We start from the raw sequence: 18,574 nt of genomic DNA, 5'->3' as shown, positions 1-18,574 counted from the left end.
TTGGGACTCTGTGCTTCCACTGCAAGGGGCATGGGTTCAGTCCCTGGTCAGGAAACTAAGATCTTGCATCCCACATGCCTCCAGGCACAGCAAAAAAAAAAAAAGAATTGGGCAGGACAGTTGGTTGGAGACACACTCTGAAGCTAAAAATAAAGACCATAAAGTTTAAAAAAAAAAAAAAGAAAAGGCAAGTTCCTGCCCTCACGGAACTTAACATTCTAGCTAGAAAAAGAAACAGTAAACAACACAGGAGATCGCCACAGGAGCAGCAGCGGGGAGGGCACAGGCCCTGAAGGGAGCAAACAGGAGGGTGTGAGACTGAGGGCCAGAGAGCGCTGGAGACGAGGAAGGCTCTGTATGCGGGAGACAGCCAAGGATAAGAAGGAGGAGCCAGTGAAAAGCAGAGGGAAAGCATTCCAGACAGAAGGAACAGCAAGTGCAAAGGCCCAGAGACAGGGAAGGAACTGGAGTGTGGTGAGGAGGGGTCGGGGAAACATGGTCTACTGAAAGCTGGGCAGGACCCAAATCATGCAAGACCTTGGAGGCCACAAGGTTTCGACTGCATATTGAAAGCAGTGGAGTGCTGTTCGAGTCTTTCAGCAGTGCAGTGACACGGTGACATTACCTGATTTATGCTCTGAAAGCTCGGGGCGCTGTCACAGACCAGTGAGCAAGGTACTTCTCCAGTACAGAAGTTCCCAAAAGCTGATATACGGCCGCATCAGACCGCCCGGGGAGCCTGTTCAAGGGACAGTTTCCTGGCTCACCTGGAGCTGGTGATTCAGAGGGCCCAGGTTGTAGCTGGGATCTGCTCTTAACACATGCTCCTCGGAGATTCTGGTACACACCTCGTGCTGAGAGAGTGTAAAAACCAGATGTGCTCAGATGGAGGCACACACACTGCTCCACTTTGGGAGGGGTGACCATTTTATCAGGGCGTGTGACCCTGGTGTCCTCCAAGAGAAAAGATCCAGCCAGAAGCCCACGTGGTGGCATGATGGCTCAATGCCATGGTCGACAGGGCTCCTGAGAAGCAAAGCCAGCGGCTTGTCTGTGCCACAGGTCCCCGTCTGGGCAACTCACCAGTGCCAAGCATCGTGCAGTGTTTGGCGAGGAAGGATGGCACGGATGACTTCTATCAGCTGAAGGTGAGTGAGGCGCAGGGTGTGGGGGCCGGGGACCCCAGGGCCCGCCTGCCAGCCCGGCTCCTCCCCCCTCCCCTGTGAACAAGAGCAGCACCCTTCTTCCCGGGGCTCTGTGTGAACATCACGTTGCCGTCACATCAGGAAAAACCATTTTGCTTCATCCACACACATGTGGGTGGATGTCCCGGGGTGGCATGGGGGGACGTGAACCCCTGCTTCTCCTGTGCTAGCCACTCTGCTCGGAAAAGTAAAGGTTGTGGGGTTTTGCTTTTGTGTGCGTGCCTTCCTAAGATCCTCACCCTTGAGGAGAGGGGCGACCAAGGAATTGAAAGCCAAGAGGAGAGGCAAGGCAAGATGCTGCTCCACACCGAGTACTCGCTGCTCTCCCTCCTCCACACGCAGGACGGGGTGGTCCACCACCACGGGCTCTTCCAGGTAAGCGGCATCTCTCCCACCCCCATCCCGGCTGGCACGCTGGGGCCACGTCGCACGAGCTCCCCCAACCTCCCTGCGTGCAGGGCAGCAGGACTTCCTGTCGGGCGGCCTGGAGGTCTGGTCACAGCGCTCCTGCCATGAGGGTGGCCGCCTAGCGGGAATGCACTCGGCCTGCAGGATTTCTTTGAAGAGCCGCTTTTCCGAGAAAAGAGGAAAGCAGGAAGTTATTTAAAGACAAGGGCTCCTTCTAGCTATGTGGTCAGGAATCAGCCAGGCCAGGGTGGGAGAGAGGCCGATGAGGAAGGCGGGGCGGGGAACTGTGGATCTCCGTGATTGCTTTTGGTCCCAGTCCTGCTGCCTGCCTGGACGTTTCAGCATCTGCAGCAAGGGTCCCTGGGCCCGGTTCTCAGTGTCCCAGGTCCCTTAGGAAAGGTACTGATTAGCAACTGGTACCCTAAAAAGAGCCTTCCCCAGGGCAGAATTGAAATTCCGTCTCCAAAAATGAAATGAAGAACCAGCACTCTGAACGCTGGGGGAGTGGGCCCTGTTGACGGGCCCCGCGGAGCTTCTGCACCGCCTTCAGTACCAGACACGCTGGCCAGGCCCACACATGCTTGGATGGGCCTGGTGTCAGGGAGGGCACACAGGTTTTGAAGCAGGCAGTTCTGAATTCAGGTGATACGACCTCAGGCAAGTCACTTCCCAAGCCTCAGATCCCTCGTCTGAGAGCCATGATGACCGTGCCCACCTTGTATGGTGCTGGGAGGATGAATGAGAGGGTAGAGAGCCCTGAGCTGCCCAGCCACACACGCGCTCGTCACTGCTGTTATTTCAGGCAATAAAAGCTCCTTGTTGGCTTGACTTCCTGAGGTAAAATAAATGGAAAATGCCTCATACCCCCACACATAGACCCCACCAAGGTCTTCATTCTTAGATGTGCACTGAAAGGCGCCTCTGAAAATTTGTGTCCCTTAAACATGAAATCAGATGGGGGGGTGATGATGATTTCTTAGTATTTCATGTCTGGTAGCTTCCAGAGCTTGGCCTTGGTGTCTGTCATTTTGGATAAGAGACCCTGAGTGGTGAGAAGCCTCTCTAGAGTCCTCTGTGTACCAGACACTGTGCTGGGCCTCTGGGGAAGACAGAATGAAAGATGTGATCTGCCCTGGAGGAGGAATGTGGAGTTCCCTCCCCAGGAGCTCCCCAGCCTGCTGTGCTGGCGTGGACGCCTCCTCAAGCTGCTGGGATAAAAGTCCTCCTGTTGCGCTGTGTTCCCTCTGCCTTGACATACCTTTTTAGCAAGGAAAATGCATCCAGAACTACCACCCTTAGGGTTGGCAGCAGTGTCAGCTTACCAAGCCCTTGTTTATCGATACCAAGCCCAAGTGCTTACTACATATTTGGCATGGTTGTGTTTTCTCTCTACACCCCTGTGAGATAGAAGTTGCCAGGCCCCCTTCACAGATGAGGAACCAGGAACTTGGAGAGGTTAGCTGAACTGCCCCAGGTCCTGCAGCTAGGACAAGGTGGAACCTGGGCCTGAAACCAGCCATCAGGGGCCAAAGCCATTATATGGCCCAGGAGTCCTGCATCCATGTGAAAGCAGTTGCCTTGAACACACAGAACTCTTAGCTCCCACCGTCGTGGACATCGGAAGGAAGTGTGCATCGGTCATTGCTGGACTCCCTGGGAGAGCTAAGGGGGATGGGGGCCCTGGGGCCCTGAGGGTGCTGCCTGCACATGGCGCTCAGAGGGCTGCCAGCACACTGGGCTCTAAGTGCCAAGCCCTGACCGTACGCTTTGCAGCAGGACCGGAGCCTGAAGTCTGACCCGCGCTGCTCGAGCCTGGGCCCTGGCTGGGCCTGGCACTGGCGCAGGAGCGGGGCCGTGGGATCCATGCCACCCACACGTCAGGCCCCCACCGCTCACACACATACAGGCTGTTCCAGGCTCCAGCAGAGCCCCAGGCCCCTGGCCCTGGCCCTTCGGGGCCCACGGCCAAGCCCGGTCTGCGCCCTTCCTCCCAGGACCGCACCTGTGAAGTGGTTGAGGACGCCGAATCCAACCGAATGGTAAAGAAGATGAAGAAGCGCATCTGCCTCGTTCTTGACTGCCTCTGCGCGCACGACTTCAGCGACAAGACGGCCGACCTGATCAACCTGCAGCATTACGTCATCAAGGAGAAGAGGCTCAGCGAGCGGGAGACCGTGGTCATCTTCTACGACGTGGTGCGTGTGGTGGAGGCCCTGCACCAGGTGAGGCCCCGCCCCGCGGCTGCCTCCTCTGCCGTGGAAAGCCGTCCTCGGCTGCCGGTGACCGCGGCAGCTCTGTCCGCCCTCGCCCAGTGTGCTCTGCAGCTGGGACGTCTAGACGGAGAGCGGCCGGATGCCAGCCCTGAGGACGCAGTGCCACAGGCCTCAGCCCACGATCCTGGGGCGGTGTGGGCAGCCCAGCAGAGTCCAGCACAGTTGTGTCCACCAGTTGAGAGGCTAGGGGTGAGCTACCCACCGGGGGCAGCCACAGCCTGTCTCTGAGCCTTTCCTAGGGTTGGGGGGTCAGGAACCCCGAGGTTAGGAGAGCCTGGGCCGCCTCCGGACACACGGCTTCCGTGGGCTGACCCTGTGATTCTTGGTCATCAGAACTGAGAATTCACCTCTGAGCCCAGATCTAGGCAGATGCTTGGGATTTGGTGGGGGGAGGGGGTTTGCTTGCGGCTCTTTTATGGGATGTCTGACGGAGGCAGAGAGAGGAGTGGTTTCCTCCGGCTGCTGCCTTACTGGAAGAAAGAACTGGAGTAAACACCCTAGATGGGGCCAAGATGGCCTGGGCTCACTTGTCGCCCAGTTCACGCGCATGGTTGACGAGGCCTTAGAATGGTCCTCATCTGTCCATGGCTTGCAAATCGAGTCCCCAACCTAAAGAGACGTTGCTTCCTCAACACATGGAGAGCCCGCCTCTCACAGGCCGGGCCCCACTCCAGCTCTGATCATCACAGTGCAAACCACGCGCCTGTTGCTTTTCCAGAAGAACGTCGTGCACAGAGACCTGAAGCTGGGGAACATGGTGCTCAGTAAGAGGTGAGCATCGCTTTGCTTCCGTGATGGAGCCTCCGGCTTGGGGCGGGCCACACGCTCCGTCTGCCCAGAGCCCTGTGTCCCCACGGGGAGCCTGACTCCACCCAGCCCACCTCCCCCAGGAGCCCCAGGACCAGGGATGGGATGCCTGCTTCTGTCCTCTGCCGCAGGGTAATATGGTGCTTGCTCAGTGGGTGACCAGTAAATGACTATAAAAAATAGACCAACGGGTAACGGAATGACTGATGAGCAAAGCAAGGCTTTGTCATGGGACAGGTTCCCAGGAAACAAACTCTGAGATGTGTGTGCAGAAAGTTTCCTGGGGCACACGCTCGGGGAGGAGGGGGCGAGATTGAGCTGATGGAGAAGCTGAACTCTGAGCAGTCACGACAGGGCCTCAGCCTGGAAAGTCGTGGCCCTTCAGACGTTCCGCATCAAGTCAAGGGGTGCATGGCCCTGTATCCCGGCTGTGACCTGCCACTGAATTGCAGGCTGTGCCTGGGGACATAGCTTAGGGCAGGGCAGCTTCCTTTGGCTGAGAGGACTTCCTGGAAAAGGATAACTTTCCCAGCAGCAGGGAGAGAGCACCTCCCTACTGGAGGGGATCTGGGCAGCTTGCCCCAGCATCCTTGGTGAGCCGGTGGCAGAGGGACATCACATGAGGCCCCGCCCCGGGCTCTCATCCCACTCAGGCAGAAGGTCTGGGCCCCTTCCAAGTGACCTGGGGCAGCGGTCCCCCTGCCTCTTTGGCACCAAGAGCAGGTCGTGGAAGATACTTTTTTCCACAGACAGGCATAGGGGGTGACTTCAGTTCCACCCACCACTCACCTCCTGCTTCCTAATGGATCACTAACCACCACTGGTCCAGGGGTTGGGAACCCCTGATCTGGGGCAGTGGTAGAGGATACACCAGCTTTGCAGGGGCCCAGGTCTGGCAGGCGGAGCTCACATCCTGCATGTCACCACAATCCTAGAAACGTGGTCACCCAATCTCCCTGAGCCTCTCACCTTCACCTTTCTCAGTCCCGGTGTTAAAATGGGTCAGAGAGCTTACAAATGGCAGGCCACACACCCCTCGTGGCAGAAGTGGTGTGGTGGGGGGATTTGCCCAGAGTGTCATTGCCCATCCCGTAGTGGCCTGGACCCACTTGTCCCTGTGAAGTGCCCAAAGCCGCAGTGGCCACAGGACAAGGAGCTCTGGGGAGGGGCCTGGGGCACAAGACCTGGCAGTGCCAGCCCCAGGTGCCCCTCCAAGCACAGCCTGTCTCCAGCCCTACCCGGCACTGGCTCCGCAGACAGCCTTCCTGGAGCTCACCGCCTGGTGGGACCGACCGGGGAGCAGGTGTCACTGTATTGAGGCCAGTGTGCAGAGGACCGAGGGGCCGAGACTCTGGCCGTCTCAGTCAGTTCCTGAAGGACAAGCAGAGGTTGCCAGCCTGAGACAACAGTGGTGAAAACCTGGTCCCAGGTGGCTGTGCAGGTATGAGGGAAGCTGGGAGCTCCAGCGCTGAGTGAGCCCTTGGGCGGCCGAGAGAGGGGTAGAAACCCGGGAGGAGCGGCCCCGGGGGCCACACCCAGCTCCCAGCACAGCACTGCCTCTCGATTACCCTCGAGGCCCTGAGCACGCGTCCCTGTGATTATGCACCCGTTCCGTTAGTTGTGTATCGAGAAGCTTCCATGGAACCAGGCACTTTGAGTTTCTGCATCCTCGTCCGTGGAAGCAGAGATGGTTATGCTTCCCTGCAGACACTGGGCTTCCCAGGTGGGCTGCTGCTGCTGCTAAGTCACTTCAGTCATGTCCGACTCTGTGTGACCCCATAGACGGCAGCCCACCAGGCTCCCCCGTCCCTGGGATTCTCCAGGCAAGAACACTGGAGTGGGTTGCCATTTCCTTCTCCAATGCATGGAAGTGAAAAGTCAAAGTGAAGTCGCTCAGTTGTGTCCAACTCTTAGCAACCCCATCGACTGCAGCTCACCAGGCTCCTCCATCCATGGGATTCTCCAGGCAAGAGTACTGGAGTGGGCTGCCATTGCCTTCTCCGCCAGGCGGGCCAGTGGTAAAGAACCCACCTGCCATTGCAGGAGACATAAGAGACACGGATTCGATCCCCTGGGTTGGGAAGATTCCCCTGGAGGAGGGCATGGCAACCCATTTCGGTATTCTTGTCTGGAGAACCCCATGGACAGAGGAGCCTGGTGGGCTATAATCCAAGGGGTTGCAAAGAGTCAGACATGATGGAAGCAACTTTAGCATGCATGCATGCATGCAGATACTGGCTCCAGACATGGGACTACCTACAGGGTTTGGCCCCTCATAAGCATGCCTGATGCGAGCCAGCCAGGCTGCGGGCCTGACGTGCTCTCCCTCTGGAGATGAGGCCCACTATGTGGAGAGTGGCCGGCAAGGATGTCCCGCAGAGCCCCGGCCCCAGCTAGGTGGTGCATGAGGAGAGGCGGTGGCGGAGAGCGCAGACCGTCCCAGCCCTGGGAGTGTGTTGTCTTCGTGTTGGGGGACTGGGTCCTGGCCTGCTGAGGGACGCTGGGTGCTTTTGGGCGCATGCCATCGGGCTTCTGCGGTGCTAACCAGACCAGCACTGCAGGCCTCTTTGTCTCCACTGGTAGTTTAGCTACCGGCTCCCATTTTTCCAGGGCCTCTAGGTTCTGAGAATGTAGTCGGAAGGTCACGCCTGTCTTGAGTAATGCCAGCGTAGCTATAGCAGCTCTTTCATGAGTGTGTGTGCATGTCTGTGTGTGTGTATCACGTGCGTGCGTGCGCACCCATCGGTGTGTTTTCTTGGGACTGCAGAGCACCCACACCTCATCAGACCCTGGTTCTTAGCAGCACATTCTCTAATCCGATAATCCCTTTGCTGCGTCTTGGGCAGACAGATGCTGGCCGGCTCTTGCTTGAGTCATGGGTGCCAGGAAGGCATGGGAGGTACTGCGGAGACCCGTGCCAACTGCCCAGCTCCTACTCCCAAGTGTCAGCGGGCACACCCCTCCCTGCTTAGGGCCTTGCTCTCATCCTCAAGAGTCGAGGGTGGGCCTGGAAGAGGTCCAGCCCCTTCTGCCCATCAGGCCAGGCCCTAACTCCAGCTGGAGAGGCAGCAGACAAGCTGGAAGCATGCAGCACATCGGAGCGCTCCCAGGGGAGGAAACAGGAAAAGGGTTTGCAGGGCAACTGTGACAGCAAGCTCCCCGGCTACGGATGAAGGGCAAGGGTTACAGTCCCCTCTGGGGGTTATGTGAGGTTCACCATGCGTTCTTTCTCCATCCTCCTTTCCGCGTGGGTGTGTTTGCACACCCAGTTTCCTAGAAAATGAGACACACTGTGGTAGCCCAGAGGGCCATAGCTGAAGGGTGACTCACTGAGCAGGCCCTGCTGATGCCGAGTCCCCTCCCTGCACCCCTGCCACCCTTGCCTCTCCTGCCAGGACCAGCCTGGGGGAGTCTGGGCTCCCCGGGATCAGTGCTTCACCGACCAAAGTGATGGTGGCAGAGCAGGGAGCGGGGCCAGGCGTCGGGAAGGCTGGAGCAGACTGTGCGGCTTCCTGTGGGAGAGGCTCCGGCTCAGCCCTGCGGGCCCGCCCCGCAGATGCTAGGCCGAGCTTTCCTCGAGCCCAGCGCGCGGAGGGCTGCCCACAGAGCAGAGCAGAAGGCCAAGGCGGGCAGGTGCGCCCCAGGGCCTGTTGTCGCACTGTGGCTCCTCTCGCCCACCGCCTCCGCACAGTCTTCCCCTGGGGTCTCCAAGGGTAGCCTGCGCCAGCCGTGCCCCCCGTCTGAGGATGAGATGTACTCGCAGCTGGCCCTGGTCATCAGTCACTAGTTGTCAGGCCCTAGATCCAGCATTTTCCCTGGGATCTTCTTGTTAAATCCCAACACAGCCCTGGGAGTTAGGTGCTGATATTTTCCATTTTACAGATGAGAAAATTTGAGGTTTAGCAAAAAATTAAATAATATGCCCAAGATCACCCAGCCAGGCAGGGGCAGAGCCAAGACTGGAACCCAGGGATCTGACTCCCAAGCCTACCAGACTGTCCCCCGAGTTGTCCTCCTCCCAGTGTCTTGGGCCTCCAGCTGCCGTGGCCAGCTCTGACCATGGAGAAAAGGCCGTGTGTGTGCTCTGTGGGGCCCTCGTGGACGAGAAGCCTTGGCAGTCCCGTATTCAGGACAGTGACGAGGGTGGGTCCAAGCGGGAGCAGTTCCACTTCTTGACGTGACCTGCGCCTGAGACCCTTCACCAATCCCCGTCTCGGGCTCTTGCCACCCTGGGGGCCACCAGGCCGGTTTCTGTGGCATGTGCCAGGGCAGGCTTGTATGGAGAGAGAGAGTCAGCGTTTCCATTTGGAACGCCAGGGACAGAGCGGCCTTTGTTTTTGCACCAAGCCCTTGCCAGCAGAACTCCCCGAGAAAGCTGGAGGGCTCTGGGAGCCTCACGCACAAGCCCCTGGTGCAGCTTTCCTTCCTACCGTCCTCCCAGGCATCCCTGCTCAGCCTGCTGACGCGGGAGCCAGCATGTGGCCTTGCTCGCCTGTGGGTGGAGAGGCCCCTGCCTCCCCGCACCCCGACCGTGGCAGACTGCATCCCCTCTGGGCCGGCGACTTTTGTTCTCATTGTGACTTCCTAGAAAGGATTGGAGCCCAAAGCTCCTCTCACCACGACTCTCAGATGGGGCTCTTTGGTTTTCTAGTCAGTGCAGAGTCTCTGGTACCACACAAGGGGTGAGTTAGCTTGGATGGATCGGAAGGGAAAGTCAGGGGCTGGGCACCATCCAGGGACCCTGTGGGCACCTGACCAGTGTCACTCAGGGTGCAGACTCTGGGGGGTCAGACAGACCTGGGTTGGATCCTGCTCCTCTGCTCACTAGCTATGTGACCCTGGACAAGTCCCTCCACTTCTCTGGGTGTCCTAACTGCATCCTCTGTGCAGTGGGCAGTGAGAAAGTCTCCATCGTAGGCTGCTGTGGGGCGTGAATGCAAACAGCCCCTGTTGGGCACATAAGCCCAGATAAGGGTCTGCTCTCAGTAGGCATTAGTGTTTAGCACTAGTCAGTGATAATGTGATAGTACTTAATCCTAAGAGTGATGACCGAAGGAATCAGCCCCCGGGGGACAAGGTTGTCCTCAGGGAGTCCTCCAGGACTCTGCCGGAGTCCTCATGGGTGAGTGAGGGAGCTGAACTACACCTCCAGTCCCTCCCAACCTACATACTATGTGAGCTTGTTTGAAGAAATCTCCACAGTTGTTCCAGGCCCTAAGCTCTAGCCCCAGGACTCAGGAAGGGCGCAGGTTCAGGGGAGCACTCTGAAGCTTCCCTGGGCAAAGTGACTCGGGTCCCTTCAGGGACAGTTCACCAGGTATCAGCCCTGGTGACTGGCCTGTGTCCGCACCCCCGATGGCACTCCCCATGCGGCCCCGGGGAAGATGAGGCGGGCCAGGGGAACAGAAGAGGATGCGGTGTGGTTCCTCTGCCCCGGGATGAGAGTTGGGGGCAGCCAGGGGTATAGACACTGAGGTTTGTTCGCTCTCTGCCTCCTGCCCCCCAGGACGCATCGGATAACCATCACCAACTTCTGCCTCGGGAAGCATCTCGTGAGTGAAGGGGACCTCTTGAAGGACCAGCGTGGGAGCCCTGCCTACATCAGTCCAGACGTGCTCAGCGGTATGTGCGGGGAGCTAGCAGCAGCCCTGGGGGCCTCACCCAGCCAGGCTCTGCAGCCGTTGACTCAGGCAGCAGACTGGATCTGTGCCCCGGGCGAGGTGCCAGGGCTCCAGCGGTGGCCCAGACCAGTACTGCCCGCCCAGGTCCAAACCGTGGGGTCTCATGGAGGAAGATGGCAGTCAGCACACTAATTACTCTCTGAGATTAGTGCTCAGAAGGACAGAAACGTGATTTCTGTGAGTGTGAGAAACAGGCACTCGAAGGCCTTGAGCTGTATCTTGAGGGTAATAGGAACCCCCTGCACATGTGAAGAGCCCCCCGAGGCCCCACTCAGAAAGTTCAAGGGGAGACGTGTGGGGGCCACACCACGCCAGGCCCAGCAGAGGCCCTGTTGAGAAAACGTCATCCTTGATTTCAAGTCCCAAAGGAGGCCTTTGAACAGGTCTTCATGGAGGTTACTGTGATGAGACTTGCATCTCAAAGGTACCACTCCCTTTGTCTATTTGTTCACCCATTTATTCTGCTGGTATTTACTGAGGGCCTGCCATGAACAAGGCTTTGTTCTAGACACTTCGGATACAGCAGTGAACAGACAACACCCTGCCTCCATGGCTGAGACAGGTAGTAGTACCCAGAACAAGTCACTTACGTTAGCTACCACCTTCTGGTCGTACCGTTGGTGCCGGATGCTGCACTGAGCCATGTGACAGGCATCCTCTGTTTAAAACCACACAGCTACCCCATGAGGTAGAATTTTTACAGATGAGAAAATTGAGGCTCAGAGAGACCAGACCTCTTGTTTACAGTCACGGCTAATAGTTCACCAGAAAACTGAGGTATCCCCCTCTGCCAGGGCTGCCTTCCGCCCAAACCCACACTCCTGTTTCACCATAGGCTTTCCTTCCCTTCTTGCTGGTCCTTTGCCAAACTGAGGTTGCTCTGTCCTGATCGCTCCAAGGGCTCACCCCCACTGCCATCCCTCCATCGTGAAGGTTCCAGGGTTGTCTCTGGGGCCTGTTGTCCCCAGCACTCACACGGGCCTCCCTCCTCACAGTAACAGTTGTCACCTGTCTTCCCAGGGAACAGGCTACCCCACTTGCCACAACCATCTGCAGTCTCCTTGGAGGCCTCCCAGCTGAGGGCTCTGCTGGAGTGCCAGGCCTCTCACAGGACATTGCAGAGGGCAGTGGTGCCACCTCCCGGGCCTGGAGATGGGGTTTGGCGTCACAGTGGCCTCTGCGAGAAGGATCTGGGTGCCAGGGGCGTATCCCAGCTCCCTGAGCACCCCTGCCCCACAGCCCAGCCTGGATACACCCTGCATGGGCTTCCGGAAGGCCTCCCTGTAGGTGCAGAGCCAGGAGGAAGACCCAGGCCCCTCCCTCAGCCCAGAGCTGTGAGTTGGGGTCTGTGGGTGGGGGACGGGCTGCCTCTGGTGGAGTCTCCTCGGCAGCCAGCCCGGGGTGGTCTCTCCATATGTAGCCACTCCCATCTGCTGCCCGAGGCCTCTCTCAGGCTCCTCCAGGCGGATACCAGTCCTGGAGAATGAAACAAAGGAACCCCCCTGCCTCAGAAAGAGACCTGGACCGGAAGACGGAGACCAGGCTCTGAGACTGGCCGTGTTAATTACGCAGCTGTGCGCCTTGGCCCTCAGCCCCGTCTCTGAGCCTCAGTCTCCCGCTGGGTTAAAAGCTGAAAGCAGTCCCGCCTGCCCCCATTGTTAAGAGGACGAAGTGGGGTGACTCAAATGGGTTCTGATCTCAAGTTTGCCTTTCATTGATTCTGCGTGCTAAGCACAGACCTCGGCACCAGGCATGACAGACGGACATGGCCTTGCCCCCACAGTTCATGGTCTGGTTAATACCTGTGTGACCTTGGGAATGGTAACTGACTTCTCTGGGCCTCTATTTTCTCATCTCTGGAATCAGGATGATAATAGCCCCTACTTCCTTAGGTCCCAATGGGATTAAATAAGCCCTTAACCTAGTGTGTGGCTCAATGAACCATAGCCAGCATTGTCATTATCAAAACAAAAGCTTGAAGTTCAGTGTTCCCTCAAAAGTCAGCACTCAGGGAGAAATCACCTGATGGTTAGAGCTCCTGGGAGAGCTCATCTGCTGACGGGGCTGGACCAGCGCCCGGGAACCCAGGCAGATCAGGGCAGAGCTGGTGCTGTGGGGAGGCGGCATGAGGCCTGCCCCAGGGGTGGGCTGCACAAGGCCAGGTGAGACCCCTTCTCCTCGTGGAGCATGCGAGATGGGGCATCCCCCTGTGAAGCTGGGTCTCCAGAGCACGAGCAGGAACCAGCCCGAGGAGTAAAGGAAGAAGGCGCCCTGCTGAAGCTCAGGGGCAGGGCCAGTGTGCTTGCTCTAGGAGGAAGCACAGGAGGGTGACTGGAAGTGAGGGTGCCCGGGTGGAGGGGGGTCCCCTGGGTAGGACTCCTGGGAGTGCCAGGGAAGGGTGTGCAGGGCCGTTCTTCCCCAGCCCTGGGCTGAGCACACGTGTGTCTGTGCGCCCTGCAGGCCGGCCGTACCGGGGCAAGCCCAGCGACATGTGGGCCCTGGGCGTGGTGCTGTTCACCATGCTGTATGGCCAGTTCCCCTTCTACGACAGCATCCCACAGGAGCTCTTCCGCAAGATCAAGGCCGCGGAGTACACCATCCCCGAGTGAGTCCCCCCTCCCTGGGCGCTGGCCCGTCAGGCTCGAGGGGCAGAAACAGCATGGGGAGGCTTGGGGTCCTGGGCTGAGACCCGGCACCAGTGCGCCCCGCCTGAGTGCCCGCTGCCCCTCTCTCCTGCATCAGGGACGGACGGGTTTCTGAGAACACCGTGTGTCTCATCCGGAAACTGCTCGTCCTCGACCCTCAGCAGCGCCTGGCCGCCGCCGACGTCCTGGAGGCCCTAAGTTCCATCATCGCGTCGTGGTACGTCGGCTGGACCAGAGCTGGGTCCTGCCCACCCGTGGGCACTGCCCTGCCTCCCCGGAGAGGTTGCCTGAGGTTGGGCCTGTCTCTCCACCGGGCAGGGTCAGGTCTCCAGATGGTCCTGATGGGCAGGGCTGGAGGACGCAGGCAGAACTCAGGATTGAGCATCCCCCGTGTGCCAGTCAATGCCAGCTCTAGGATGGGCCTTATCTCCCTGAGTTCTCACTGCAGCCTGCAAGATAGAAGTTGCCCTCACTTACTGGGCGAGAAAGCTGAGGCTCGGAGCAGCAGAGGCAGTGGTGTCAGGAAGGGGCTCTGGGCGCTCAGCCCAGGTCTGCTGACTCCAGCCAAGTCTCAGAGCAGTGGGAACTGGCCCTGCTGGGCTCCTGGCAGCCAGGCCGTGGGGAGAAGGGCCGGGCTGCCTGGAGCCAGCCTCGCTCATCTGCCTTCCTTGCAGGCAGTCCCTGTCTTCTCTGAGCGGGCCTCTGCAGGTGGTTCCTGACATCGACGACCAAATGAGCAATGCAGACAGCTCCCAGGAGGTGAGTTGGGGACGGCAGCCAGGCCGTTTGGCCGAGTCCTGAGGTACCAGCCCTCCAGGCAGGGCAGACTGGGCAGGGCAGGGCAGAGGTGGCAGCTCCTGGCAGGGCGCCGGGCCTCCTTGGCCTCTCCCCAGCCCTTGGAGCTGAAACGGGAGCCTCAAGTTCCTCAGCCTGAGCCGCCCGGGGCCTGCCTCGTGTCTGGCTCAGTTGGCAGTTCTGTGGCCTGAGAGAGGGGCGGTAGGGCAGCCGAGGTGGAGGCCCCAGGGCAGGGTGGCCTCACAGTGGCCCAGCCTGGCCCTCCCTCAGCTTCCTCTTCCTGCCCAGGCCCTGGCTCTGCCACACACTGGCCGTCTATACGGCCGCACTTGTCTGCCCCTCTGACTCACAGGGTTCTCTCTCGCCCTTCCTGCTTTTCGTTTTTCAGATGATTAATTTTCTCCCGGTTTTCTCTCCTCCCGTCCCTTGCACTGAAGAAAGTGCTGAGCTGGGGGCAGGGGCTGGGCCCAGGGTGCCCAGCAGCAGCCGGCGGGTGATCTTAGGGTGCCCCCTGGAGGGCAGGGCTTGCTGAGTCCCTGGGAGGGAAGCTGTAAGGACCCTCCCTCTCTGGGCCACCTTGAGTCCCCCACAGCGAGCACTGGACAGGGGCGACCAGGTGGAGCCAGCCCGGGACCACAGCAGAGCCCCCCTGTCCTTGAAGAATTTCAGAACCCTGCCCCTGGCTCCCAGGGCTGTTTAGCAGCTAAAAATAATCACCTCTAGCAAGCAGTGAGGGCCCCCAGTACATCTCATTCAGTCCTTACCGCAGGCCTGTGCAGCCTGTGTTCTTATTTCACTAAAGAGGAAACAGATTCAGAGAGGGAAAGTAACCTCCCCAAAGCCACACGGCTCAGAATCAACCACAGCCTGATTCCACAGCCCTGCTCTCCACCCCTACTCCAGCACTGGGACCTCCCATTTCAGTTTGTGACTATGCGTGGCCTTCTCCAGGGACCTCAGCCTGGGGCAGGACAGGGAAACGGTTGCCCATGCACTGAGCGCCCTCGCCCTAGGCCACTCTCTTAACGCTTGACCTGCACTGGTCCGTGGGGGACCTCGGGGAGGGGAGCGTACTGCCCTACTGCACAGGGCGGGCACCAAGTCTCCTGAGGGAACGTGACCTCTCCCACGGTCAGCGGGTTAGGGGCGGTCACAGGTCTGAGGGGCCAGCACGGCGAGATCCAGGTTGGCTGGGGAGCTTCAGGGACACCCCTGTTCTCGGCCACTACTAGACCGGGCCCAGGGGGGTGGTGCCTGAGGAGGGAGCCTCTTGAGGCAGGCCAGCTAACGCACCCCCTGCTCTGCTCTCTTGCACGCTCGCCTGTCGCGCGGCCCACCTGTCTCCGCTGTGAAGGCGAAGGTGGCCGAGGAGTGCTCCCAGTACGAGTTTGAGAACTACATGCGGCAGCAGCTGCTGCTGGCTGAGGAGAAGAGCTCCGTGCACGAGGCCCGCAGCTGGGTGCCCAAGCGGCAGTCGGGGGCGGGGGTGCCGCCCGTGCGCCGGCTGGGCCACGACGCGCAGCCTGTGAACCCCCTGGACGCAGCCATCCTGGCCCAGCGCTACCTGCGGAAATAGCAGCCTCGGGCAGGGGCACCGGCGCCCACCCACCACCTCTTCCCGGCCCCCAGCCAGCGGCCCTGCCGCCCCGCCACAGTGCTGAACTCTCTCCCGGGCTGCGCCGGGGACGGGGCAGGGACAGCCCAGGTCACACGTGGGGTCAGCAGAGGTACCGCGAAGCTACCTTTTGGAATGATTGCTTGATTGTTTGTTTTTTTTTAATCTGAGAAGCCTAGATAACTAATCTGCTTTTAATCATAACGTTTTAATCTACCTCTGTCTCTTTAACCATGCTGTCTCTGGACTGAGTGAGGAGGAGGAGGGAGCCAGCCCGCCACCAACCCCCACCCCACCCCCCGACCCCCAGGGGGCAGCTGCCCCCCAACAGTCCACATAAGCTGAAAGTGCAGCTCATTGCTGGGTCCCCACAAGAACGCCCACTCCCCACTGCCCTCCCAGGCCCCTCACAGTCTGTTTTCATCCCTCCCCTTCTGACCCCAGGCCCCTCAGTCCAAGCTTTGGAAAACTCTCACCTCATCTTAAGCGGAATCAAATATATTTATTTTTGTACTGAAACCAGCTTCTCTGCCATCTCTAGGTGGTTCGGCCCGTGGCCACTCGCTGCCCCCAGCCTGGCTGGACAGGAGGGGAGCCCACAGCCCCCAGTGGGCCCCTTCCTCAGCCCCGGGCTCAGAAGCCCCTTCTTGCCGGCCCCCTCCATCTCCAGCCCACCAGTCCCTCCTTGTCTCTGGTGATGAGGAAGCCCAGACTGGCTTCTCTTTCTCCCAGCTCAGCTTCTCTGAGGTGCTGTACACCTGCATTAGCCCTGGTTTCCTCCTCCACCCCTCGCCGTGGTACCGAGGTGACGCTGACCCGGATGGGAAGGGGTGCCCTCGGCCAGCTGTGAGCACGGCTGGCACCCCTCTGTGTTCAGAGAAGAGCAGGGGCATCTCCCCCGCTGCCCCTTCCTCGTAACAGAGGCGGTGTCTCTCCCAGCAGACCACCAGTCGCCAGGGTCCTTCCTGGGGGGCTGCAGGGCTCACGAGGGAGACCTGTAGGGACCGGGGGCCCTGCCTGGCTTGAGAACAGCCCCTCTGCCCTTTTGAGCCGAGATTTTGAAGTGGATGCCCGTCTTGCCAGAAAACCCTGTTCTCACCAGAATGCCCCCCTGCCTGCTCTCCCGCACTGGACTTGGCCCTGCCCAGTGCCAAGCAGAGGCCCTCCCCGGACGTGCCCGCCCCCCCAGCCCTTCAGAGCAGCCGAGTGTCCCCCTCCAGGCCGCCTTGGGCCCTCGGCCCTGCCCTGCCTGCCCAGTGGGGGAGGGGACCGAGGCCCGTGTGACCTTGTTCCCCGGCGTGTGAGCTGCACCCTTCCCAAAAGCTGACTCACTGTGAGTGACTTGGGCAAGGTCCCAAAAAAAAAAAAAAAAACAAAATAAAAAAAAAAAAAAACCTCCTTGTGCCTCAGTTTCCCCATCTGGAAAAAATGGGGCCACCTCTTGCCAGCAGTAGCAGGGCCGCCCACACCCCCTTCCTCCCCCCCAACCCCGGCACACGGGCGCCTCAGCCTCTGCCTCAGTGGGTCCGTGGGAGCCCGCCTGAGCCCAGCACTCGCCCCCCCTGAGCACCAGGCCGGCCCCCCTCAGCCATCCTGAGAGCCAGGGTCTCGCGCGGGTGGGGTGGGGGTGGGATGCCCTCTTTTCTATATTTATTTCAAAAAAGAAGTCTCCTAAAGGAGTGGAAATGCAGTCCCGCCCAGGGCTCCCAGCATCCGTGACTGTCTTTCTGTGAGGGCCTCACCCGAGCCCCTTGTCCGGCAGCCCACCCAGACCCTCCGGGCCCGCTCGCCTGGTGGTCCTTCTCCTTTTCAAAGCAATATCCTCCGGGTCCGCAAAAGCCTGTCAGACAGACTGGTCCCGTCCAAGGTCAGCCCATCCGTCTGATTAATTTCTGGCAAAGCAAACGAAAGGAGGCTGGGTCTGCCCTCACTGGGTGTCACACGCTGAGAGAAGTCCTACTGTAAAGAAAAAAAACGGAAAAAGTCACAAAAAAGTTTGTATAAAGTCATATTTTTGTACTACATGGGGACTCTTCCTGCATGTCAGCAATAAAACTTCCTGACCTGGAGCCGCGTGGTCTGCATGTCTCTTCCCTCCTCGCCACATCCCCGTCCCTCCCACCCAGCCAGGCAGAGCAGGACTCCTTCACTCTGGGCTCTGCCGCCAGGTGCCCTGGATGGGTGCTCCACCCCCCGACTCCACCCGAGCAGCCATCGCTCTCGAAGCAGGGAGGGGGCCAGAACCACCCAACATTCTCCCAGCCTGCTTTGGTCCAGCTTCCTGCCAAGTCCCAAGGGGGACTCTGCCTGGCTTGGCTCAGCCCCGACCTGGGCAGGAAGGATGTGTCCCAGAGCAGCTGCCACCAGCAGAGCATTGATCCTCTCACCACCAACCTCCTAGCTGGGGTGGGGGAACCCTAGCCAGACAGACCGCCCATGTGCCCATCCAGGGCAGCTGGGGTACGAAGGGCCAGGCCAGGCTTTTTCCTACACCACCCTCCCCTCCATAGGAAACCAACGGGGGGGGGGGGGGGGGTCCTTCCTTCCTTCACCTAAATTTAGACTCTGCAAATTGAGCACTCAAGCTAGAGGCGGACTGGTCCTGTCCCCAGCATCCCCCACAGCACACAGGCAGACCCACTTGTGTGTTCAGGAACCTGCACAGACCCAGGTCACAAAAGGAACAGCGGTCCATGCCCCTTCCCAGGCGGGGGTCCACACAGCAAGCGGGGGCGGCACCCCTCCAGGGTTCTGTGGGAAGGCCCTGATTCTTTGAAGTTTCTTCAGAGAAGGCCCCCAGGCCTCCACCTTTCCCTCCTCCCACAGCTACCCCAGCAGCCAAGCGGCCCCCATCTTCCTGGCCACTCCCAAGCCTACACAAATGTTCCTTTTTCCTGATCTGTCCTGCTGTCCCAGGCCAGAAGCTGCTGGCACTCCCTGCCCACCCCGGCCACACTCAGCTCCACAAGCCACACCCCTGGGGCACTTATCTCCATCTCAGCCTCCCTCCTGCACCCCTGGCCCAATCAGCCTCTGTTCTGAGCACAGGTGTCACCTGGGCACCTACATGTCAGGCTTACATTCAGCACCACCCGAGCAGCAGGACTCCTTGGCTCATTGAGTCCTCGGCACCTAATACTGAGGG

The 18,574-nt window shown here is 59.6% G+C and overlaps 1 protein-coding gene across 2 annotated transcripts in view; it reads left to right on the top strand.

Moving 5' to 3' along the window:
- STK40 (serine/threonine kinase 40) overlaps positions 1 to 17,498 on the top strand; it is a 37,641-nt gene extending 20,143 nt beyond the window's left edge. For both annotated transcript variants that reach the window (XM_069586534.1, XM_069586533.1), the window contains exons 3-11: positions 1,063 to 1,148; positions 1,437 to 1,580; positions 3,608 to 3,835; positions 4,605 to 4,657; positions 10,200 to 10,315; positions 12,835 to 12,979; positions 13,117 to 13,236; positions 13,694 to 13,778; positions 15,169 to 17,498. In XM_069586534.1, the coding sequence (XP_069442635.1) occupies positions 1,063 to 1,148; positions 1,437 to 1,580; positions 3,608 to 3,835; positions 4,605 to 4,657; positions 10,200 to 10,315; positions 12,835 to 12,979; positions 13,117 to 13,236; positions 13,694 to 13,778; positions 15,169 to 15,390 (1,199 nt within the window). In that variant the 3' untranslated portion in view covers positions 15,391 to 17,498. The remainder of the gene's footprint in view (positions 1 to 1,062; positions 1,149 to 1,436; positions 1,581 to 3,607; positions 3,836 to 4,604; positions 4,658 to 10,199; positions 10,316 to 12,834; positions 12,980 to 13,116; positions 13,237 to 13,693; positions 13,779 to 15,168) is intronic.
- Positions 17,499 to 18,574: the final 1,076 nt, after the last annotated feature.

Source organism: Ovis canadensis, chromosome 1, assembly GCF_042477335.2.
Source record: "Ovis canadensis isolate MfBH-ARS-UI-01 breed Bighorn chromosome 1, ARS-UI_OviCan_v2, whole genome shotgun sequence".
Classification (NCBI taxonomy): domain Eukaryota; kingdom Metazoa; phylum Chordata; class Mammalia; order Artiodactyla; family Bovidae; genus Ovis; species Ovis canadensis.
This window is presented reverse-complemented; position numbering and strand designations above follow the sequence as displayed.